The 26,210-nt window shown below is 34.9% G+C and overlaps 1 protein-coding gene across 1 annotated transcript in view; it reads right to left on the bottom strand.

Moving 5' to 3' along the window:
* LOC150095443 (endoplasmic reticulum metallopeptidase 1-like) overlaps positions 1–26,210 on the bottom strand; it is a 331,828-nt gene that overhangs the window by 111,684 nt on the left and 193,934 nt on the right. Inside the window, exon 10 of the mRNA XM_090410677.1 lies at positions 2,421–2,576. Within this exon, the coding sequence (XP_090266803.1) occupies positions 2,421–2,576 (156 nt within the window). The remainder of the gene's footprint in view (positions 1–2,420; positions 2,577–26,210) is intronic.

The following is a 26,210-nucleotide window of genomic DNA, read 5'->3' as shown; positions in this document are numbered from 1 at the left end:
CTATAAACCGAGGAGTAAGACAAGGATGCCCTCTGTCTCCAACACTTTTCAATATTTACATTAACACCTTACCGGTGGCCATTATGGTTCAAATATGCATCCTCATACGCTTCGTATCCATCATATATTTCAATGTAATATGAATGGCATTACAATTTTAATATGCACTTCGCATCCATAGTAACTTGAACATATATATACGTCCTGGCCGGTAGCGTGGTTAATGAAATATTAATACAGCGGAACACCTCAAACAATCAAGGTATAGGAATTTCTCAGAATAACAAAATAAATACACTATTATTTGCAGATGATCAGATAATAAGTATAATATCAGATAAGGAAGACAATTTACAAAGAGCAATATATATATATATATATATATATATATATACACACACACACAAGTTACATATATATTATTTATTTTTTGTGAAATATTGACTTCAGAAGGTTCATCTTGGATAACAATGTTAGATAACAACTTGGATAACAACAAACACTTAGGAAACAACAAGAACTCATTCCTCATTTTACAATAGCATAGCTTTGATGTAGTTAATTTATTTTATTTTATTTCATTTATTTATTATAATTTTATTTTATTTTCACTAGAGATCAGGCCAGTAGAATAACCACTGATCAAATCATTGTCTCTTCAGCATACTATGTGAAATGTAATTTAGTTGTCCCTGTATATATATATGTGTATACTCCAGATGATGACCTTCATATGAAGGTCGAAACGTCAGGAAATTAAAATAATTATTTATAACACCGTTGTAGAGTCCATAATTTGTGTAAAATGAATGCTGATCATTGTGTAACACTAAAGGAAAGGAAAAAAGAACTCATTCCCTCATTCAATGTTCATAATGATTTCTAACATGAGACTAGTTTGGGTGAACATTAAGACCTTGAGATCAAAACAGCTAAATGGCTTCTGCTAACATTACTGATGATAAATTCAACACCATGTAATCCCAATAACTATGGCTAAAAGAGTGTGCTAGAGATTTTGAAATTTATTAACATGCTGGCTTTTAACATTTTCACTGTTTTCCCTGTGTTACAAATATATGTTATAAAGGACAGATAATAATAATTCTGTTTTCAGAATTTCTTACAATTCCACACATGTGGAACACTGACAATATTATTAAAGAGGTCTAACAAGTTTGTAAATGCAGATATCAAATATGAGAAAGCAGAAGTCTAGATATCAAAAGATATCTGGACTTCTGCTTTCTCACCAATTAAGTGTCTTGGCATCTATTAAGTTGAAGTGCCAACATCAACTTCATGAATGGTCATGCTTTATGCAGTATTCAGACAGGTAGTTTCTTAAAAATATCCTCTGTCTCTCATTCTGAAAATTTTTCTCTATCCAAATCATTTTGTATCTTTACTATAGTCATTATTTTTACATATTTCTTATACATCCTTACACAGCCTCAGATATTTAATTTTTGAAGACAAAAAATAATTTAAAGGTTATTTTTTGTGTGCAAAAAATCACTGTCTCTTATGATCCAAGTCTTGAATCCTCAGTCCGATACAATAGTTCCTTATATGCCTCATTTTACTTGTTCTATTTTTGTATGCCCCCCCCTAACATACACATTCAAGCTGACTTTATTATTATTATTATTTGACACCTCCAGAGAGTCCAAAGACTCATCGAGGGAGGGCACCTGCTCTACAACTCTGTCTCCACCACTCGATCTACCAACACCATCTACCGTCGACCACCAACACTACTATTTCCACAGACAATCACAAACATCCATGCCCACGGGGGGATTCGAACCGGCAGCCCTTTGGCTTGAGAGCAGATACGCTAACCACTCAGCCAGCCTGGCTGGCTGAGTGGTTAGTGTATTGACTTGCTTCCATTATTTTATTTCTTGATGTGTCATTCTCAAACTACTGTACTCAACATGTATATTTTGCTCCTCTGCTCACTTGACTACTTAAGTTTCTTCTTTCTCCCACACGCAGTATTGGTAATGCATATGTAACTTATACTCACTGTTTTCAAACTTCTTTCTCTCACTTCCTGCTCCATTATTTTTTTTTTTTCCAGAGGTTGGACATCAACCTCTAAGAACACATTATTAAATGTGTAATAAACACATTTAATAATGTGTTTATTACACATTATTAAATTTCTGATCAATCCTAAACATGCCAAAAGCTATGCAAAACTGTGCAGTTTATAACACTTTCATCATCAAATATCATCAATAATTAATGAATGCTGTTCTTTAGTGACAGAGATGATGACTTTAACAGTTCACTTCCCATTACTGCCTGAAATAGTGGCCCTAAAAGAATAAATTAGACAACAGAAAACACCTGCACTTTCATCTTAACTTCAATATATTATATGGTGTATTATATCATATGTTATATCATACCGTTATATAATATCTCTGTAAAGCTGGACCAGATGGATTTGCAGAATATGGGAAACCTAACGGAGTGATGATAACTGCTATAACTGTAACAATACAAATTGTCAGCAGAACACCCACTACTTTCAAGACATCTCTGATCACATGAACCAAAATCACCTGTCAAGGTAAAAGAAACTACAATAAATAAATAAAATTTATATATTGAATGATTTTAACTTATAATTTAGTATACTAAAAAAAATATACTTTTCTATCCATTCTTAATTTTGATAACACCCAAATTTCCACACAAGAGATTTCTCTTTTCAAAAACACATTATGAATACTGTCTCCTCAACATATAAAGAGAAATTAGGTTTTCTCTTCTTCAACCACTGAATACTGATCCTGTTCTCACATATGAACTCTCTAAAAGTACTTGACTCCATACAGAAAGAGAGTAATTTGGACCCAGCTTTAACAATTTTACTAACACTCTTTTGGTTAGCCAAGTGGAAATCATATCTTTCCCCCAAACAGGAGAAAAGATATGATTTCCACTTGCAAGTTTGAATCCCACTCAGGGAATATCTTCAGGTGGGTGATGAAATTCACTATAGCATGATACCATGTCTGTCAAAAATTTTTCATGTTTGGTTAGAGTGTCTGGGTTATGTAAAAAAATAAATAAGTAAAATAAAATAAAAAAAATACCTTAGCTAATCCAGGTACTAATGTAAATTAAAGATACCAAGAAATTATATTCTTGATTTAATCCTTTATCCAAGTGTAAGCAAACAAAGTTTGCACCTGAAGTATTTTCAGGACTGGGTAAACTTGTATACAGAAGCTAATGACTTCACATCACTTGCCTTAGTATCTCATAATGAAAGGCACATCATTATGGGTATGAATAATACCATGCATTATGAGAAGGGTCACTATCAAGACCAGTTTCGATCTTTATTGAGGTCTCGTCAGTGGGAGCCAGACCCAGAGGCGATACTAAGGTTGAAGTAATGCAGAGGTCATATTTTTATGTACGAGTTGCCAAAAGGTGTCACACATTATTAAAATACTCTGTATTAGAGATAGTTGTTGGAAGTTTTTCCACTTGGTTATACTATAAATTAAAGATACAAAGAAATTATATACTTGGTTTAATCCTTTATCTAAGTGTAAACAAAGTTTGAGCCAGAAATATAATCAGGAGTAGGCAACTCTGATAATGCTATGCATCATACATACCAGTAAGAATATGTGCATTGCATTATGGGCAGTGGCTAGAGCTTTTGCCACCCAGGGCGATCCCCAAGTTTCCTGCCATTTTCAATTGTTAGATCCTGAATGAACGAATTTTAAGAAATTATTAATTCAGAATCTAACACGAGAATTCTAGCTGACTTAGATAATACCTGCTCACCAGCAGAAAGTTCTGATTTGTTGTATAGGAAATTGTGTAATAGTATATGAATTGTATCAGAAATATTTTGTAGTCGAAAACTAAACTGGAGAATTATCAGATATTATGATTTTTGTATGAAGGAAATAGTAGTTAAATTTTGTCCTATTAAGCTGTCTGGAACTTTGTAAATCGCCAGGCAGTAAAGAGCACCAGTGCAAAGGTCGCGTCTAAAATGCATGTGTCGGCCGTAACACCGCAGGGTACTGCATACGAGGAAGATGACACAAGCACGCTTCCCTAGAAGACAGCACCAAACGGCAGTAAGGAAATTGAGAATCATCTTGAGGGCATAAAAATTAAGGGTCGTGCGCAAAAGAAGAGAGAGAATATAAGGCAATACGCACCATATTGCAAGGCTTTTTGTTCCTGACACTTCACCTCGAGGATTCCTGACCAGTGGATGGCAAAAGGACCAGCCAGAGTCCTATGATGTTGGATGGCAGGCAGTCGTTCTGAGTATGCTGAACAAGGTCCCACGACAAGCTGCTCACGAATCATTGGCCCACGGAGAAAATGTGCCAGTCGTTGGATGTCTCATTCAATAAGGAGCAGAGATAACCCTCAGTCGAGGCAGCAATAAGTTTGAGTTCGGAAAATGTAGAAGGAACGACATAGCCATAAGCCAGGCGCCGAGACAACAGATCGAAGGATGACCCGAACAACACGTAGCAGTTAACAGACCTTCGGATAGAACTGGGTAATGTAAAGACCTTTACTGTATGTTTTGAAAGAGATAGAAATTAATGTTAGATTAAGTTATGTGGATAATCCATAGAGGACTCTGATAAGAATTTGTAATTTGAGATCGCATAGTTCTGTTGAACAAAGAAATGTCTGGAATGAATCCATATAGTTGCATGTGACTGAAATTATATATGTATTTGTATTTAGTGGATAATCTTTATCAGATAGTAGCAAGTTGTATAAAATGTCTTTAAGAGTAGCATGCATAAGAGAATTGATTTAGAGTAATATCATCATTTAGTTCTATTGTTTTGGATGATTAGTATTGTGACCTGAGTGCATTTTTGATAAGTTTAGCATTGTGTAACTAGCATAGCATGAGGTATTAACCTAGTAAGAGATTTGGAAGTTTAGTATTTTAATCCAAATTTAGTTGTAATTGTTATTTGTTCCAATAAACATGTTTTGTTACATATACCTGACTCATGCCTGAATTCGAGCTTTCAAATTACCACTTGCAAAAAATTAGAACCATAGCGGGAGGGATTTTGATGAATGTGTTTAAGTAATAGATTATTGGCCATGATTGCAATTAGTACCGATATCTATTTAGAGTGTATTAGAGTGAATGCCAACCAATCTAGGAATATTCCCTGAACCTGAATAAACTCATGTTATAGGATACTGGCTGGTGCAGCATAAAAATATAAATTTGCCAGTGTCCGAAAAGGAATCATTTCTAGGTAGGGTCGAGTTAGGCACACATAAAGAAGTATATAAAAGAAGAGTTTGTAAGACAAATAAAATAGAATAAGACAATAAAGAAAAATATACAAAAATGGTCCTTTTAACACAATACACACCAAAAATACTAAAAAAAAGTCAAACAGCCATAGCATTTTTGACAATCTGAGGCTTAGTCACTGTCACCGCTGGTAAGACTGGCTGGCGTTTTCGCCGCAGCTCCCTGATCGCCGTAAACTCCCAAATGCGCAGCAGTATGATAGATTTGTTTAAATCTAGACTCTAGATCAGGGGTGGGCAACTTGTGCATGCCAAAATCGCGAAATCTTTGATGCAAAATTTTCTCACGTGCCAACCGAAATTTTGAGGAACATATTATTATTTGGTGTCTTTTAAGTATTGGAAAGACCTTTTCAAATAATCAAAAATCACACTAGAACGGTAAAATCAAAGAATATTGTAAGGATTGAATGAATATAAAAATTAGCGATGGAATTTTTACTTAAAAGTCCTTCTACCCTGTTGATAGCGTGAATGATTTTTATTTGCATTTAAGTGTAATTCTAGCTGCCATATAAAGCCGCACAATTTAAAGACACAATTTTTAACATCAGCAAAAGAGTAAACAATAATTCTGATTGTTTAAAATTTTTTTTTTATAAAGATCAATCAGACATAAGTTTATTCAAGTTTTCCCAATATATTGCAGTGCACAATCTCATAATCGTTTTACTCGACTAAAGCACTTCTTCTTTGAGTGCCATCTCCTATCAGAGGTCGGCGACCACCTTGGCAAATTTTGAGCGATCCTCAGCCACTCTAAACAGTCCCTCAGAGCTCATGCCAGTACACTGTCTGATGTCTGCCAGCCAAGATTTTCTTTGTCTTCCTTGTCCTCTTCTTCCCCTTTATAAGCAATATTTTATATTTTTCATTATGAAGTAGATGACCAAGATATGCAGTTTTTCGTCTTTTTATGGTATCTAAAAGTTCACATGGTTTCTCCATTTGTTCCAGTACTTCCTAATTGGACGTTTTTGTTGTCCATGGGATTTTTAACATTCGTCTGTATAACCACATCTCAAAGGCTTCAAAGTTTTTTTATTCATGTTGTCTTCAAGGTCCAAGTTTCTGCACCGTACAGCAGTATAGACCATACATAGCATTTAACCATACATACTCTAAGCTCTAAGTTTAAGTTGCGGTTACACAGTGTTGATTTCATCATGAGAAAATTTTTTCTTGCCATTTCAGTTCTAACTTTTATTTCCATTTCTGGATTGCATTCTTCATTTAACCAGCATCCGAGATATTTAAACTTTGTCACTCTTTCTATTCATTGAAAGTTTATTTTTCACTTGGTTTGACTATAATAAATTTAGTTTAATCCTTTATCCAAGTGTGAGCAAACAAAGTTTGCACCTGAAAATATCTTCAGGACTGGGGTAGGGTAGTACAACACTGGGAAACTCGTAGAGGTGAACCAAGCTAACATCACTCCTATCTCAGTATCTCCCATAATGCAAAACACATCTCCTTGCAGATATGTATAATGTTATGCATTAAGGGAAGTGCCAGAAGTGGAGATACCAGGCAGAAGCAATGGCGAGGTCAACTTTACCTATAGGAGTTGCCAAACGGTGTGTCACCTTTTTATTAAATTACTCTGGATTTAGAGAAAGATGTTGAAAGTTTTTTTTCATTTGGTTAGACTATAATATATTTATATTAATCCTTTATCCAAGTGTAAGCGCACAAAGTTTGCACCTGAAAATATCTTCAGGACTCGGGTAAGGTAGTAACAACACCAGGCAACTCATAGCAAAGGAGGACCAAGCTAATATCACTCCTATCTCATTATCTCTGTGTTTTGCATTATGGGAGATACTGAGATAAGAGTGATGTTAGCTTGGTCCACCTTTTGCTACGAGTTTCCCGGTGTTGTACTACCTTACCCCAGTCCCGAAGATATTTTCAGGCACAAACTTTATTTGCTCACACTTGGATAAAGGATTAAACTAAATTTATTATAGTCTAACCAAGTGAAAAATAAACTTCCAACATCTTTCTCTAAATCCAGAGTAATTTAATAAAAAGGTGGCACACCGCTTGGCAACTCCTATAGGTAAGGATGACCTCGCCATTGCTTCTGCCTGGTATCTCCACTTCTGGGCCTGCTCCACTCCCACTGAAGAGAACTCAATAAAGGTTGAAACTAGTCTGGGTAGTGGCCCTTTCCTTAATGCATAATATTATACATATCTGCAAGGAGATGTGTTTTGCATTATGGGAGATAATGCAAATAGGAGTGATGTTAGCTTGGTCCACCTTTGCTACGAGTTGCACTACCTCACCCCAGTCTTGAAGATATTTTCAGGTGCAAACTTTGTTTGCTCACACTTGGATAAAGGATTAAACTAAATTTATTATTATCTTTCTATTTGTTTCCCATTTAAAGAAAGTGATGAATTAAGAATTGGTTTCTTGCTTATGACCATGAATTTAGTTTGGGTGATATTTATTTTTAATCCCATTTTTTCACTCTCTTCGTTCACTAGTTCCAGAAGATTTTGAAGATCCTGAATATTGTCAGCCAGGAGAGCTGTGTCATCAGCATATCGAATGTTACTGATGATTTCACCATTTACATTAATCTCTTCCTTTGAAGATTTTTTGAAATATGACTTCTGAGTATATGTTAAAAAGAAGAGGTGATAGCACATATCTTTGCTTTACTCCTCATTTGATGTTAATGGGGTCTGTAATAATGTCATCAACTCGAACAGATACCTTTTGGTTCCAATATAAGTTTTGAACGATCCTGATGTCATTCACTAGTTCCAGAAGATTTTGAAGATCCTGAATATTGTCAGCCAGGAGAGCTGTGTCATCAGCATATCGGATGTTACTGATGATTTCACCATTTACATTAATCTCTTCCTTTGAAGATTTTTTGAAATATGGCTTCTGAGTATATGTTAAAAAGAAGAGGTGATAGCACATATCCTTGATTTACTCCTCATTTGATGTTAATGGGGTCTGTAATAATGTCATCAACTCGAACAGATACCTTTTGGTTCCAATATAAGTTTTGAACGATCCTGATGTCATTCACTAGTTCCAGAAGATTTTGAAGATCCTGAATATTGTCAGCCAGGAGAGCTGTGTCATCAGCATATTGGATGTTACTGATTATTTCACCATTTACATTAATCTCTTCCTTTGAAGATTTTTTGAAATATGGCTTCTGAGTATATGTTAAAAAGAAGAGGTGATAGCACATATCCTTGCTTTACTCCTCATTTGATGTTAATGGGGTCTGTAATAATGTCATCAACTCGAACAGATACCTTTTGGTTCCAATATAAGTTTTGAACGATCCTGATGTCTTTACCATCTAATCCAATTCTCTTTAATATTGGCAATCATTTTAGTATGTTGGACTTTATCAAATGCTTTCTCAAAGTACAATAAAAATAAATAAAATTAAAGATATAATTGTATTATTTCTTAATCCCTTACGAGTCATATATAAAAATTACAAACAAAATAAATTTTATTTTACCTACATAATATATTAAACAGAAGTTAATCTTTACAATTTTTAGCAAAAAAACATCAAATCAAAACAGTGGACATTTTATTTATTTAATATTAATGAGACTTTTGCTTCTGCTACATCATTAATGACAATTAATTTATATCAGGTTTATATTTTGTAACCTTTAGAGATATGCATGCGCTACTAGTTTCAATCTGTAAGGCTACTCCTGTTACAAGACTTAACGAAGTTTATCACTGAGAACAATGATTCACAAGAATATGTAGATACAAAAATGGATAATAATGCTGTTGCAAGGGTTTTTAAACATATAAAATTTACGGGAATAGCATTCCAAGTTCTTAGTACCTCTTTTTTCACACTTCTCTCTATTACTCCTCAAATTTCTGCCTCCAAATTGAGCTACTTTGAAAATCAATAACTGCATTTCAAAATCATCCATATTTATCCATGAAAACATTTGCAAGTTTATTTGAAGATGTTTTCGCGTCCTGTAGTTTGAGGTTCAAGTCATTTAAATCTTTGCAAAAAATTGTAATAAACATGAGTTTACAAACCCACACGATGTCATACATTTCTTTATAAGACATTTGTTGATTAGTCAAAAAGAGATTTATCTCATCCAGGCATTCAACAAATCGTTTCTGAACAAGAGACCTCGACTAAGCCAACAAACATTGTTGTACATTATTAGTCCTTTGTACACAACGAATCCACTTCATTCAATAGATTCTGAATTTGTATTTTATTCAATGTAAGTGCAGAAACGTAATTAACAACCTTGGTTACTGTTTGCATCACTTCTTGAAGTTCCGTTAGGCCAGTGTTTGCATATAAATTCTCCTCATGTAAGATGCAATGAAAAACTATTAGTGGATGACCAACAAGTTTTGGGAACAGATTTACAAATTCTGCTTCCTAACCAATCATGCTCGGCGCACCACCTGTTGTGATGGATACCACTTTTGAAATATCAATTTGCTGAATAGATAATTCGTTCCTAACTGCTTTACATATTTCAACACCACATAAGTTCAGGTAGTGCTATAAGGTTAATCATCTCTTTGCATACTTCGACATCCCTACAAAATAGAGCAAAGATTGTCAGCCTAGCTGATGATGCAACGTCTGTGCTCTCATCAACACAAATAGAAATGAACTTACATGAAGCCAAATCTTTTGTTAATTGCTCTGCTATATTCCTTTCCAACTTAAATATTCTATTCTTAATTGTTTTTCTACTCAGACTATTCTTTAATGTGCTGAATAATTTTTATCTTTTCTGAAAGATTGTCAAAAAGGAACAGAGCACATTCCAGCAATGCTTCCCTAACATACTCCCCATCACTGAGAGGTTTTCCACGTTGGGTAATAACTTTTGAAACCTCAAAACTAGCAGCAACTTGTTGCTAGTTTTGAGGCTTGTTAGCAACAAGTTGGAACTAGGCCTAACTGAAATAAATTTCAAAGTATCGGACTATTTTTTTGTCTTGCTCAGTTCACGAGAAATTCTCTTTGTTCTTGCTCACTTTTTTTACTTAATTTCTTCTGAACAGTTTCAAAATGTCTCTTTACAGAAGAAGTCTTACAAACAACTGATTCGGAACATAAAATGCATAATGCTTTATTATCTTTCTTAATCATGCCACATTTTTCAGTCTAGTATTCTTTAAATTGTCTAATATCCTTTTCATTTGAATGTCTATGTTTCTTTGCTGGTGGTGGTGACTTTCTGCTCAATCTGTAAAGAGCAGGAAGCAAATAAATAAATAAATATATATATATATATATATAATTATAATTTGAACTCAATCTCATCGTAATCACTCTCTGCATATACCAACCAAGTTTAAGCAAACCAAAAATTTGTACAATTATAAGCCGACCTACACACACATATGAAAGAGAAGGGTACACATGTAATCTAATCACGTGCAGATAACACTTCATAATCCTGAATATTGATAATACATTTCACATAGGCTTTAAAAATAACTTACCGTATTTACTGAATATAACTCGCACCCCTGATTTTACTTCGCGAAAAAAGAAATTGAAAAATTTTGCATATACCTCACACAGGAAAAAAAAAAAAGTTTAATCATGTTCACGTCAGGGCAATAGTGATGCTTCCCGTGTCAAACACACTCCCTCCCGTAGCCAATGACTGCAGACACAAGTAAAAGCAGGTTATTTTATTGTATCACTGAATAAGGCACAGACATTTGCAGTCTGTGTATTATATTTCTCAACAAATAGTGCAATTAGAGACATCTGGGATAAAAATGGCACTAACTAATGAATCACATGTCCGCTTCCTATAGAAACTATGCTATTTAGCCTCAAGCAAAACCATATGCTGCACCAACAAACACTAAAAACTAGATGTGTGGGCGTCTTTCCCCCCAGCTCAAATGCAAAGCAACAATAAAAATCAATGGAAAGTGTTAAAATTCATAAACGTGCTAAAGTTAAGAAATATATAGTGAATATATTTCTATGTTTATTGTTATGAAACTTTCAGATATTGAATTGTTGAAGAGAATTAGTATTTCAATTCAAAAATTGTCTGCTGGCTTTTATTTTTGACTCATGTGATCTTGAGTTAATACCGCACCAGTCATATGCACATCTTCGTAGCTGCTATATCTTTACTGGCCTAGTACCATAGCTGTCTGTTCATTAGTCACTCGTGAGGGATTGTTCATTAAGTATCTCAAGTCTTGTAAATTACTGGTAATTTTTGCTTGAAATAATGAGAAAGAAGATGGTGCTATTTGGGTAGGATGCACACAAGGAAACTGCTCTCCAGGTAGGAAATAGCAATTGCAATCGTGGTGCGAGATATATGCGTGGATTTTATGAAAAAAACCGACAACTTTAGTTTCCGAAAATCCCCACATATATATCGAAACCACGATTTTTAGCTTTAATTTTCGGGGGAAAAAAGGTAGAATTATATTCGAGTAAATACGGTATGTTTATGGCAATGTAAAGGAAATTTGCTTTTATATCTAATAAATTAAACATATTAATTGAAAATAAATACTTCCTATTCATATTTTAATGACTTACGATTTAATAAAATCCAAATCCACATATATACAGACGTTAGATATGTTCTTTACGAAACATGAAAAGATATATCAAATGATGGTAAAGGAGTCGCACCACATTTGGATGCCTGACAAATGATGCAACTGAACTGGACGAAACTTGTACATCAGTATATCGCAGAGATATAGATGGCTTGAAATTAGGATGTTTATTTCTAATTTTCTTATTCAAACAATTGGTAGGTTTGCTTATTTATTGCATTTTTATTTGGTATCGCTGTACTTAATAAAATTGTATTATATTAATTTAAAATAGAAACCAGCAAAGATATGTGAAATGTATTTTTTTATTTGATTATTTTTTAAGATGAGCCCTGGGTTACGTGCCAGAAAAGTCGTTGGCGTGCCACGTTTAGCAGGCATGCCAAGGGTTGTCCACCGCAGCTCTAGACTAACCATACATAAAGAATATAATAAATATTTTTTCAACAGTTTTGATAACAAGCCAAATAATAAAAATGTGTAACAGATTAAAAAAACTAATGATGAATCACGCATTTTAGCATTTTTAAGGTAAAAACAGAATCATCATCATCATCATCATCATCAAATTCCTGCCATGTACCCTCAAGGGGTGTACAGGATATGACAGTACTACATGAAAAAATTACATCATTACTAACTTCCTATCTACAATTTTCCTCCAAATCAGTCTGTTACTTGTCAAGACTCCAACATTATCAGATCTTATATTTCTATCGTCTAAGGCACTTTGTACCGTATCAATCCACCTATATCTTGGTCTTCCTCTGGGTCGTTTTCCTGCCAACCTGGCAGAGAACACTTATTTTGCTAATCTTTCCTCTCCCATTCTATTTAAGTGACCATACCATCTGAGATTAGCTCTGCTAACGCATTCCTGGATGCTGACAATGTCAAGTTCTTTCCTAACATCCTCATTTTTAATATGATATTGCCATTGATGCCGCTGACAATGTCAAGTTCTTTCCTAACATCCTCATTTTTAATATGATATTGCCATTGATGCCATCTGTTCACGCCTCTAATCTTTCTCAGAACTCTCATATCTGCGGTCTCTAGTCTTTGGTCAAGTGTTTTACTTCTGACCCAGCTCTCAGATCCATAAGTTAAGATTGGTTTGAACACAGTCTTGTATACAGCTAATTTAGTGTTCCGACTAATTTCTTTCTTATTCCATATGAATTTATTCAATTGACTTCCCACCATACCAGCTTTGCTGATTCTGTTGTCTATTTCTATATTTAGTTTACCATCTTCAGTAAAAATTGTGCCTAACTAGCTGAAATGTTTTACTTGTTCCACAGGTTCTCCATTCACAACACAGTTGACATTTTCAATGATTCTGCCTATTTTCATTGTCTTTGTCTTTTTATTGCTGACCTTCATACCATATCTATTACAACAGCTATTCAATTTAGTCAGAGAATCTTGCAGACTTGTAGCGGATTTATTTAGAAGTATAACATCATCCGCATAAAGCAAAGAGCTGACATTAACATCTCCAATTTTGATAGCAGGTTTAATACCACATTCCTTCATAATGTGATCCATATAGATAATGAATAACAGAGGGGATAATGTACATCCTTGTCTCACACCAGATTTAACATTAAACCATCTTCCTGTACTTCCTTCAATTCTAACTGCTGACTCACAACTCAAATAAAGACTAAGTATTGCTTGATATAATGCTCCATTGACACCATATAACTGCAGCGTATTGAATAGCTTCTCTCTTGGCACCTTGTCATATGCCTTTTCCAAATCGACAAAACTTAAATACAGATCTTTGTTATATTCCCATGCTTTCTCGACTATTTGTCGTAAAGTGAAGATCTGATCCTGACAGCCCCTATTTGGCCTGAATCCAGCTTGTTCTTCACCAAGCTTTTCTTCCACAATTCTTCTCAACCGTTTCTCAAGTATACTTGCATAGATCTTGCCAGGAACACTCAGTAGGGAAATACCTCTGTAATTCTCACATTCAGTTTTATTTCCCTTTTTATATATGGGTACTATGAGAGCTCTACTCCAATCATTGGGAATTCGTCCCTCTGTCAGGCTTTCTGAACTATGCAGTGCAGCCACTGTAAGACTCTTATACCACCATACTTCAGCATTTCTGGTCGAATATCATCTACTCCTGCTGCCTTTCCACATTTCAAGCCTTTGATGGCTTTTTCTACTTCAAGTATGGATATGTATTCCTGACTGCATGCCTGGTCAGTGTTTTTTATCACTGTGCTGTCATCACTGCTTGTTTCATTTAGCAGTTTTTCAAAGTAATTACTCCATACTTCAAGGATATCTTTTTCTCCTGTTTTCATTTCACCTTTATCATCTCTAATTCCTTTTACAGCACTCTTTCCTCCATTCCTAAGCTTCTTCAACAACCTCCAGAATATTTTGCCACCTTCTTGATATTTATTTTCTATATTCTTGCCAAAGTCCTCCCATGACTTTTGTTTAGCTAGTTTTACACACTGTTTAGCTTTCTTACATTTGTCTCTGTATTCTGAAAAACAGAATCATGTTTGTTAATTTTTACACACTGCATAAACGCATCAAAAGGGAGCAAAACACCTTAATATAATACGAACCACCAGGCCCTAAAATCCTGTCAATGGCCTTATTTATATGCAAAATTAGAAGAAAAAAAAAAAAAAACATTTTCACAAATGTGTACTGACTGTGTGTGCCAGCTGCTGAGAAGCAGCCACCACAGTATAAGCAATAAACCAATAAACCAATTGCCTTGCCATGCGTTTTATTGTTTTATTTTTAAGAATTTGGATTATAGTATGATAGGGATATGTAATGGTTTTGTTATATTTATATTTTATTTATTTTAGTTGTAAGTACAGTTGTTAAAAACTAATTATTAATTAAGTAATAAAAATTACTAAGTTAACATACATAAAAGAATCGTCGACAAATAAAATTGTGTCTCATGTGATACCCCCAAAAAAGTGCTGCCCGGGGTGGACTGCCTCCCTTCCCCCCACCCTGCTACGCCATTGATTATGGGATACTAAGGCAAGTGATGTTAAGCCATTAGTTTCCATATTCAAGTTGCCTTGTCCTGATAATATTTCAGGTGCAAACTTTGTTTGCTTACACTTGGATAAAGGATTAAATCAAGTACACAATTTCTTGGTATCTTTAATTTATAGTATAACAAAATGGAAAACCTCCAACAACTATCTCTACTCCAGAGTATTTTAATAATAAGGTGTGACACCTTTTGGCAACTTGTATATAAAAATAGGACTTCTGCATTACTTCAATCTTAGAATCACCTCTGGGTCTGGCTCCCACTGACGAGACCTCAATAATGGAAACAGGTCTGGGAAGTGACCCTAGCCATAATGCACAGCATTATACAAGGCTGGTCTGGAAAGTTATCGACCTCGACCATAGTGGCAACACTATCAGCAAGGGTTTTTTATGTAAGTTGGTACATATGTCATAAGCAACCATTTGAAATTGCAAGTAGTTTAGTAGTTTGTTTTATACAGCTGTCTAAACAAAAGTGTTGTCTGTATCCCTTGAAATGGATAAAATTGAGTATTGTGCGGTTATAAAATTCTTTGTAAAAGAAGGTTTAACGCCAAAAGAAATTCATTTGAAGTTCATACAAGTTTATGGGCACTCTTCTCCTTCATTCTCGGCAATTAAGAAATGGGCTGACGAGTTTAAATGTGGCTGTACCAGAATTGAAAATGATCCATGTGAAGGACGTCCACAAAGTGTAACAACACCAGAAATCATTGATCAAGTGCACGATATGGTATTGGATGACCGGTGAGTCAAAGTGTATGAAATTGATGAGACTATGGGCAATTCAAAAAAACGTGTAGGATAGATTTTGCATGAAGAATTGCATATGAAAAAGCTTTGCGTAAGATGGGCGCTGCGCTTGCTCACAGCAGATCAAAAACACACTCACATCAAAATCTCTGAACAGTGCTTAGAGAGTTTTAACAAGAATAAAACAGATTTTGTGTGTCGATTTATTGCTATGGATGAGACTTTGATTCACCATTATGCAACAGAATCCAAACAGCAGTCAAAAACAGTGGACAGAAGCCGGTTGTTCAGTGCCAAAGAAGACAAAGTCGGTTCCATCAGCAGGAAAGGTCATGGTATCATTGTTTTGAATGCTGCATTTTGTTTATAAATTATCTTGAAAAGGGTAAAACAATAACCAGGGAATATTATTTCGATCTTTTAACCAGACTAGACAAAAAAATTCGTGAGAAAAGACCCAGTTTGCTTAAGAAAAAAAATCATCTTTCATCAGGACAATGCACCCACCCACAAAGGTGTTTTGGCTATGGGAAAATTAAGGGATCTGCACTATGAATTGTTGGAACATCCACCCTGTTCCCAGATTTGGCTCCCTCTGACTTCTATCTCTTCCCCAAAACTAAAACTCTTCCTCACTGGTCAGCATTTTTCTTCGAATCAAGAGGTGATTGTAGCTCTAGATTGGTATTTTGCAGATCTTACTGAGAACCACTACAGGGATGGGATAATGGCACTGGAGCATCACTGGAATAAATGTATTAGTCTTAAGGGAGATTATGTTGAAAAATAAAAATAATTTTGAAATTATAAATTCGTTTCTTCATTGTTGGGCTGAGAACTTTTCAGACCACCCTCCTATTTATTATTATTAGATGACACCTCCAGGGAGTCCAGACTCATTGAGGGAGGGCACCTACTCCACAACTCTCTGTCTCCACCAACTACAATGAACTGCAACTACTTCCATCATCTACACCAACACCATCTACTGCCGACTACAAGTAGTAATATTTTCACAGACAATCACAAACATCCATGCCCACGGCCTTTTGGCTGGATAGCAGATATGCTAACTACTTGGCCAACCAGGCCGGCATTTCCTACAAGACACAGTCTGCAAGTCTTCAAATCTAATTAGCAAGTTCCTTCTTATCCTTCCCCATTTTCAATTTATCCCTGCCAAAATACTAATATACTATTAAAAAAAAAAAAAAAAAAAAAAAATTAAAAATCAAATACCACCACCGTGCAGGTTCTCCTGTCCAAGCATGGAAGTTTCTTGAATGAAGAATAAAATCACAAAATCAATATTGAATAAAAATCCAGAAATATCATAGGCCTAGTTTTCTATAAAACACCAATTTTTCATGAAAACGTTTGAGTAATAACTTAAAAGATGTACTTGCTAAAGACCACAGCAAGGAAGCAGGAGGGGATAGAGAATTACCCTGTTTGCCGGCATATAAGACACACCCCCTTTTTTGTACACATTTTTTAGGGAAAAAAAACTTTATCACTGAATATTATAATGAATTTATAGTATTTCAAATATAAAGTAACAAGTAGGTCTACTTTCAACAAATACCTATTCTAACTAGGAAAGAGTTCCATGTGATTCAAAGGGAAGAAGAAGTAAGGTATTTTTTGTGAGGGAAAAAAAAAAGAAGATAAAACTGTCTTTTTCACCCATTGCATCTTGATGGGCAAACTTTATTGAATAAAAATACTGGTGATGGCTAATCAGCTGACAATTCACAATGTGTCGAAGAAGTTGACCTTCTCCATTACTCTGGAAAACACTGAAACACTGAGGTGAGAACAAAAAGTCAATAGGTTGATAGTAGGTACTTATGACGCCCCCCCCCCCTTTATTTTTGAAACTGGCTGCATATGGGCTTCCATACTATAAGGTAGATGCCAGCTGAGTATAATGCACTATACAGATGATAAAGAACAGGTATTAGTTCAGGAGTGTACCTCTTGACAACTACTGTTGAGATTCCATCTCGACCAGAATTTTTATTTTTAACATTTTTTGGATGTCTTTCTGAAGGTCATCTGTTTTGAAGTTGGATGAGAAAAATTATGCCAAGAGATCAGTTTTATCTTCATGTGTTGTTGCATTACTATCATTTGGGTGAGAATGAGATAGAAGTGCAGAAAGATAAAAGTTGCACACCTAACAGCATTTGCAAGAGATCACTGTTATTTGATTTGAGAGTGTATCATGGAATGTAGTTCAAGTAAATGAATGAAAGATTAGTGAAATAAAGGGGCTAGTAAGGTGTGACTGCCATTGACACAGGTGGCAAGATTTCTACATTTAGACGTATCAAAGTCAAATTTAACTGTTTTAATGATTTTGCAAGAACTGATGGCTTCACTGTAGGTTATAAATGAAGCTGGAGTCTTTGTCTCAAATCATTTATGGAGGTTTTATTTCTTAAGGTTTTGGGTGTAGATATATGACAAAAAGAACACACTGGAAACATATGGCCGAACTTATCCCCCCACCCCTTGACACTGAGTGGGACAAGATCTCTATGCCTTACATAGAAAACAATCTCCTTGCCAGCAAGATAAACATATCTACTATGGTCATCTTTTCATATGGCTAATTTAATAGAAACCAAGGAATCATCCCGTGTGACATTTATAAATCACTTATCGCACTCTTTCATATCATACTTCAACTCTTCAGCCAACAATCTGCAAACAACGCTGAACAACAGCTGACTCATACCTCTTTCCATGTTCTGCTTTTTTTTTCTATCTTTTACATTGAAACAGTTCTTTTTACACAGTTTCTTCACTAATATTGTGGCTTCTTCTTAAATACTTTAAAAAAAAAATGCAAAGTCGACAACCATAAACTAAAACATGATCAAGCAAAGCCTAAAGAAAAGATTTAGTGATGAATGATAAATTTAGTTTAATCCTTTATCCAAGTGTAAGCAAACAAAGTTTGTGCCCGAAAATATCTTCAGGACTGGGGTAAGGTAGTACAACACCAGGCAACTCCAAGCAAAGGTGGACCAAGCTCTCATCACGCCTTGTCTTAGTATCTCCCATAATGCAAAGAACATCTTGCACACATGTATACTGCTATGAATTAAGGGAAGGGCTATTACCCAGACCAGTTTCGACCTTTATTGCAGTCTCGTCAGTCGTAGGCAGACCAAACGTGGAGATACTAAGGCAGAAGCAATAAGAGAGGTCATATTTACCTATAGGAGTTGCCAATAGGTGTACCACCTTTTTTTTATTGAATTACTCTGGATTTAGAGAAAGATGTTGGAAGTTTATTTTTCACTTGATTAGACTATAATAAATTTAGTTTAATCCTTTATCCAAGTGTAAGCAAACAAAGTTTGCACCTGAAAACATCTTCAGGACTGGGGTATGGTAGTACAACATAGGGCAACTCATAGCAAAGGTGGACCAAGCTCTCATCACTCCTTGTCTAAAAAAACTAGTAGGTCAATTAGTGGAGTTATTTACAACCACTAAAAACCTAGTTATTCTATAAATTAAAAATGCCAAGAAATTATATGTTGTACCATCATTTTATTTGTGATAACTATCAGAGAAAACTAATCTTCTTGAACAGTAGACAATAGCAAGTAGAGTGATGTGGCCAATTATCAGAATGGGGAATTGGACAATGAGACTTATTTGTGCCTATGATCCCATATACGGTTCTACTAAGATGAAGTGGAGGATTTATTTGAGGCTTTAGAGAAAGTAACTGACACATTGAAAAATGAAAAGTTGGTCGTTGGGGATCTAAATAGCAGAGTAGGAAATGATTATCACAGAAACAAAAATATTTTGGGAAAATTTGGAGAAAAGAGCAAAGCTAATAATAATGGCAAATACCTGTTGGATTTCTGCTCAAGACATGGACTGATTATTACTAACACAATGTTAAAACATAAAAATGTGCACATAAATTCACATGGAGAGAAGCAACAAGGAATAAGAAAAATCTCACTCACTATGTTATTGTTGATAGGATGTTTTCTCACAGGTGGAGGACACTAGTGTTCAGAGGATTTGAAATTGGAAGTGATCACACATTTAGTCTTGAGCAAGATAAAATTGAATTTCACATTGAAAAGAAGAACATGCAAGAAAGTTTTAAAGCGAATAAAAATTGAGCAGTTCTCATCAGATGTGAACTGTAGACTAAAATACAGAAACATTATTCAAGGAACCAAACCTTGGAGATTCAGTGGCAAGTCCTGAAGAAAACATTGATTGATTCAGCCAGAGAGAGGCATGTGGTGAGGTTGTCTGCAAGAACAGAAAAATCACAACTCCATGGTAGCAACAGGAAGTTAAAGAGGAAGTGAAGGACAAGAATAAAGGTTATCGAAAGTTCCTGGCAAATAAGTCAGCAGGTGTGCTCTTAGAGAATACAGAGACAAATGTGAGAAAGCTAAGCATAAAACTAGTTAAACAAAAGTCATCGGAACACTTTGGCAAGAACATAGAAAATAAATATCAAGAAGGTGGCAAAATATTCTGGAGGCTGCTGAAAAAGATCAGAAATGAAGGAAAGAGGAGGCAGTAAAGGAATTAAAGATGATAAAGGTGACAAAAAATGAAGAAAAAGATATCCTTGATGTATGGAGAATTATTTAAAAAAATTACTAAATGAAACAAGAAGTGACATCACAGTGGTAAAAAACACTCAACAGGTATGCAATCGAGAACACATATCCATACTTGAAGTAGACAATGCCATCAAAAGCAGAAATGTGGAAAGGAGTGGATGATATTCGAACCAGAAATGCTCAAGTATAGAGGTATAAAAGTCTTACAGTGGCGGCACTGCATAGTTCAGAAGGTCTGGACAGAGAAACGAATTCCAGATGATTGGAGTAGAGCTCTCATAGTATCCATATATAAAAAGGAAAATAAAATTGAATGTGAGAATTACAGCGGTATTTCCATACTGAGTGTTCCTGGTAAGATTTATGCAAATATACTTGAGAAACAGTTGAGATGGATTGTAGAAGGGAAACCTGGTGAAGAACAAGCTGTATTCAGACCAAATAGAGACTGTCAGGATCAGATTTTCACTTTACATGACAAATAGTTGAGAAATCATGGGAAATAACAAAGATCTGTATTTAAGTTTTGACCTGCAAAAGGCATATGACAAGGTGCCAAGAGAAGAGCTATTCAAAATGCTACAGTTATATGGTGTCGATTGGGCATTATATCAAGCAATACTTAGTCTTTATTTCAGTTGTAAGTCAGCATAGAACTGAAGGAAGTACAGGAAGATGATTTGATATTAAATCTGGTGTCAGACAAGGATGTACATTATCCCCTCTGTTATTCATTATCTATATGGATCACATTATGAAGGAAAGTGGTATTAAACATGACATCAGATATAACTGGATATGTTAATGTCAGCTCTTTGCTTTATGTGGACAATGTTATACTTCTAAATAAATCCGCTACAAGATCATGTTGTGATCATAAAAGTACATAATCCAAAACTGAATAAGAATGCAGAATTTCAAACTAGTATTCTGAATATGCTCTATGGGTGGCTAAGAGAGCCACAATGTTGGCTCTTTTGTGGCAGAGGATCACAGCCTCCAAAATCTTTGGTAATTGTTTAACAACTAAATTTATTTAGTTGTTAAAAATAGGTGCATTTTGTAAAGAACATGCCAATTTTTTACATGGTATGCTATTCCACTTTTCTGTATTGGTTCATAAATAATAATTTTGGTGTTCAATTTGTTTAGCTGCAATTGTGACAGATTATACATAACAGGTGAGGTTCCACTAGTTAGTGGAACCTCACCTGTTGTTAGTATATCCTAACAACTTTTGGTACTAATAATGGATGAATTAAAAACAGATTAAACAAGTGGATTAAATTGTTAATATTAATACTGTGTTGCAAGCTGTTATCTCTTGTGTCCAAAGACATCCAATATTCATAGTGTATAATGTGCAACAATAAACAAATCTACACACAATTTGAAATTTGTTATTACTGGATTTTTGTGTGTATTCATGAATTTACAGAAGTCAGACATTACAGATCCTAATGAGAGGCTGTATATAGTTTTTATTAGCAAACTCAATAAATGCAAAAGTACTTAAGTACCATATGCAGATAAAGGCTTTTATTTATTTTTAACATATATATATATATATATATATTTTACATAAAGCTTTACATAATACTGTAAGATTGCTTTTTGATTATCATTATTATTATTATTTGAGACCTCCAGGGAGTCAAGAACTCATCAAGGGATGTTATAAATCACCCAAACCAGCTATCATAACTTCCCTTAAGTTCATTCACACTAAATGCACTCACTACCCCTTAGGGTAAATTATTCCACTCACTCACTGCTCTCTGGGAGAAAAATCTAGCTCTTATCCCTTTCTTTACTGCAAATAAATTTAACTTCCATGGATGCCCCCATGTTCTCTCCCCACCTTCCATATAATGAAAAATTTCATCAGATGATATCCTATAACACCCATTCATAAGTTTATAGACCTCTATCATATCGTCCCTATTTCTCCTGTTAACCAGAGTGTAATTCACATACTCGCAATTTGTCCTCAATCAAACCCCATAATACAGATATAATCTTTGTAATTCTTCTTTGCACCCTTTCCACAGCTTCTTTATCTCCTTGGAATCCAGGAGACCAAATCTGCACACAATAATCCAGGTATGGTCTTATCAAAGCCTTATAAAGAGGCAAAATGATTTCCTTATCCTTACATGTCAAGGTTCGCTTCTACATTGCAATTATCCTCCGAGTTGTACTTGCAATTTTTGCTATGCAATCTATGAACTTTAAATTCCTATCCACCAATATGTCAAGATTCCTTGTCTCTTCAGTTTCTTGTAGCATAACTCGGCTAATGTAATTATGCCACTGGAACTCTAATCATGCCAAAGTGCATAACTTTACACTTACTAACATTAAATCGATAGCCATTTGTTTGCCAAATTTCCAGTCTATTCAAATCATTTTGTAATTGCTGAATATCAGTAGCATCCCTCATTGCCCTGCCTATCATCGCATCATCAGCAAACAATTGCACATCTGATGTTAGATCCTTCCTGATGTCATTAATGTATAGATTAAACAATAATGGCCCTAAGACTGAACCCTGAGGTATATCACTGGTCACCTTAAATCTGGCAGATTCACATCTACCATATACCACTTTTGATATCTATCTGTCTGTCAACCATCCCCTGATCCAAGTCAAGAGTTTATATTCCAATCCCATATTCTCCAGTTTTATTCTCCAACAACAGCCTATCTTGTAGTATCCAATCAAATGCCTTAGAAAAATCCAACATTATCATAGCGTATCCATTCCCTTTATCCAACTCAGCTGTAACACTGTTATAAAATATGAGCAAATTGCTAAAACATCACCTTCCTTTAGTAAACCCATTATTTGATAAATGAAAACCAGCACAGCTAGAAACAAAGTTCCTAAGGCACTGTTTAGAGAATTTAATATGTAGAAATTTTTAAGATGCTGTATGTGGTAAGAGGTTTGTGTACAGAAAGCAAAAATTGTGAAAGAACATAATGAAAGTTTTCTGAAAATGAATGCCATAGTGCAGGTCATGTCAAAAACAATATAGTAAAATGATGAATATAATAGTGACTAAGGGAGGAAAAATTCAAGTGTTAGAATATGTATATAGATATTTATCTAGACTACATGACCAAGTGGATAGTACTTTGGTAAGCAGCCATATTTGTTGAGGTTTGGGGAATGTTTCAAGGCTGCTGATTCCAGAAAAAGTCTCTCTGATTATGACTTCTATATAGCACTTTTGTATTTTTCTATTTGATCCTATGTGAAGGGGAATTCAAGGCATGGTCATCTAGTTCCGACCTAACAATGGTGTTGAATGTATTTTTTACATTCTCTGAGGTGGATGGCTACAGTTCTTCGTGCCTGTCCACAGTAAGTGAGGTCAAATTCATACACTCCTGGATATGATAAAGGAGAGAGTGCTTAGGTGAACAGATGAGGGTTGCCAGTTTGATATGGTTTAAATGTGGAGGAGCTGATATTTATTAAGCACTCTGGATATCTTTTTTCATCACCTAATACATGACTGCCAAAAAAACTGTTACCATCCCATATGTTCAGAGTGCATCAGAAAAGAAATTAAACATTGTCCAACATTGTAATGCTACAAGATGACCACCACCACCACAATTACAACAGCATCATGCCATGGTAAATTCATGAATAGCCCTAAAGAAGGCACCAGCTGTTAGCTTGTTAAGTCAAGGTCATAACTTTGGTATTATACCTAAGTTCCAAAAGAAGAAATAATGACATCCTTGGAATGTGGAGATATATGACCTGCCCCCAGTTACAGCCAATAACATTCATTTAGATCTAGTCAACATTTTAACCAAATCCAAAACTCTCAAAAGCAAAATACCACAAAAAATTTTTTTAAAAAACTAATACCTTAGAAAAACTATGCAATAATAAAAATATTGTGATAATCAAAGTAGACAAAGGAACCTAACTCACAAAAGAACAAAGGTTGTAAATACTAAAGAATGTCACTTCCTGGCTTAAAGAAACCATGAACAAACTCAATTCTTTCCATGTAAAGCACTAAAAATTCACAAATAAGATACACCCTATAACCAATTATGGATAGTATAAGCAGGCCTACATACAAACCTGCTAAACATTTGACTAAATTACTAGCCCCCAACCTCACTGGTTATACTTCCTCATTTGTAAAAAATTCTGTTCACCTAACAAGTATATTAAAAGACTATATTTTAAAAAGTTCAGACATAAGGATTAGTTTTGATATCACTTCACTATTCATCAATGCACATTAACTGAGACCCCTATTTTGTTAAAGTCACATTTCCACACAGACATATTTGAATTATTCAAATTCACAGTTCATAGTGGTTATTTCACATGGAAAGGGAAGATACACAAACAATTAGATGGGACAGTCATGGACCCCCCCCCCCCTTCAGCTAATTTCTACATAGAAGTCTTAGAGAACCAAGCTATCGTATGGATGTACTATATTGATGATGTGTTTGCTATTTGGCCACATGATCCAGACACATTAGATACACTTTTAGTGTGTTTAAAGAGCTAACATTCTAAAATCCACTTCATAATGGAACAGGTCTTCCTAGATACACAAGTCACATGCTTTCCTGATGGTTCATTATCTTTTTCTGTTTATAGAAAACCCACACAGACTGGAAGATAATTGCACAAACAATCCCACCATCATCCGGCTCAACAATATGGTGTTCTAAAAACCTCACAAATCCAGAGCTATGTCTTCAGATGATAACACCCTTATCACTGAATTCAATTGCCTGTGCCACAATTTTTTTAGCCAATGGATATATAATCCCCCCCCCAAATGTAACTTAATACACAAGACCACAGCAAAACTGTTACATTCAGGGCACATCAGAAAAGATATCCAGAGTCATTAATAAATATCAACTCCTCACTATATTTAAACCATATATCAAATTGGCAATCCCCATCTGTTCACCTAAGGACAAACTATCACATCCAGGAGTGTATGAAGTGTCCTGTACTTGTGACCTGGCTTACTATGGACAGACAGGAAGAACCATCACTGACATAAAAAAATACATTCAGTACTATCGATACTGCATGTTGGGACTAGCCTTGGATACTCCAGACCATGCCTTGGATACTCCTTCACAAAGAATCAATGGAAAATACAAAAGTGCTACACAAGTCATTTTAAGTCAGAGAGACTGTTTTTGGAATCAGCAGCTTTAAAACATCCCCCAAACCTCACCAAGTATGGCTGTATCAATTTACCAAAAAACTGGGAGAGAGTCATTTTAAGATCAAATTAATACTTATTAACTCCCTCTTTATCAACAATAGATGATGCCAATTATGACTTTACTTTACTTGTAGTTCCTTGTGTTTTACACTGGTTCTGCTGTTAAATAATTGTTGCTTTTCACTAACTGTGACAAACTGTTCTTTGAGCTCTGAAGATGCTAGGTATAACACCAGTGAAATATTGGCAAATAAGTTAAATAAATATTATTTTTTTATTATTCTTGCATCATGAATCAACACCATTAAAATAAATGAACCACAAACTGCCAACACATAAGCCTTTCTACCCTTTTCAGATGACGGTGTGTGAGCTCAAGCAACTGGAGAAAGAAACAAGTGGTGAATAGCACAGTAGAGATAAGAAAAATGAAAGTATGAGAGTGATTCCATGAAGATTGTCAGTGTGCTTATGAATATGTGATGAAACTTTGTTTTCATGGAGTAAAGATTAAGGATGTTAGAGAACAATCATGATTTCAAATGAGTCCTGCCTTCCCCATAGGACACCTGTTCATGATGGAGGGGACCTCCTA

This window comes from Typopeltis vanoorti, chromosome 20 (assembly GCF_054136105.1).
Source record: "Typopeltis vanoorti isolate ZY-2024b chromosome 20, IOZ_Tvanoo_1.0, whole genome shotgun sequence".
Classification (NCBI taxonomy): Eukaryota; Metazoa; Arthropoda; class Arachnida; order Uropygi; family Thelyphonidae; genus Typopeltis; species Typopeltis vanoorti.
Note: the sequence above shows the minus strand (reverse complement) of the source record. Positions and strands in the feature narration are given on the sequence as shown.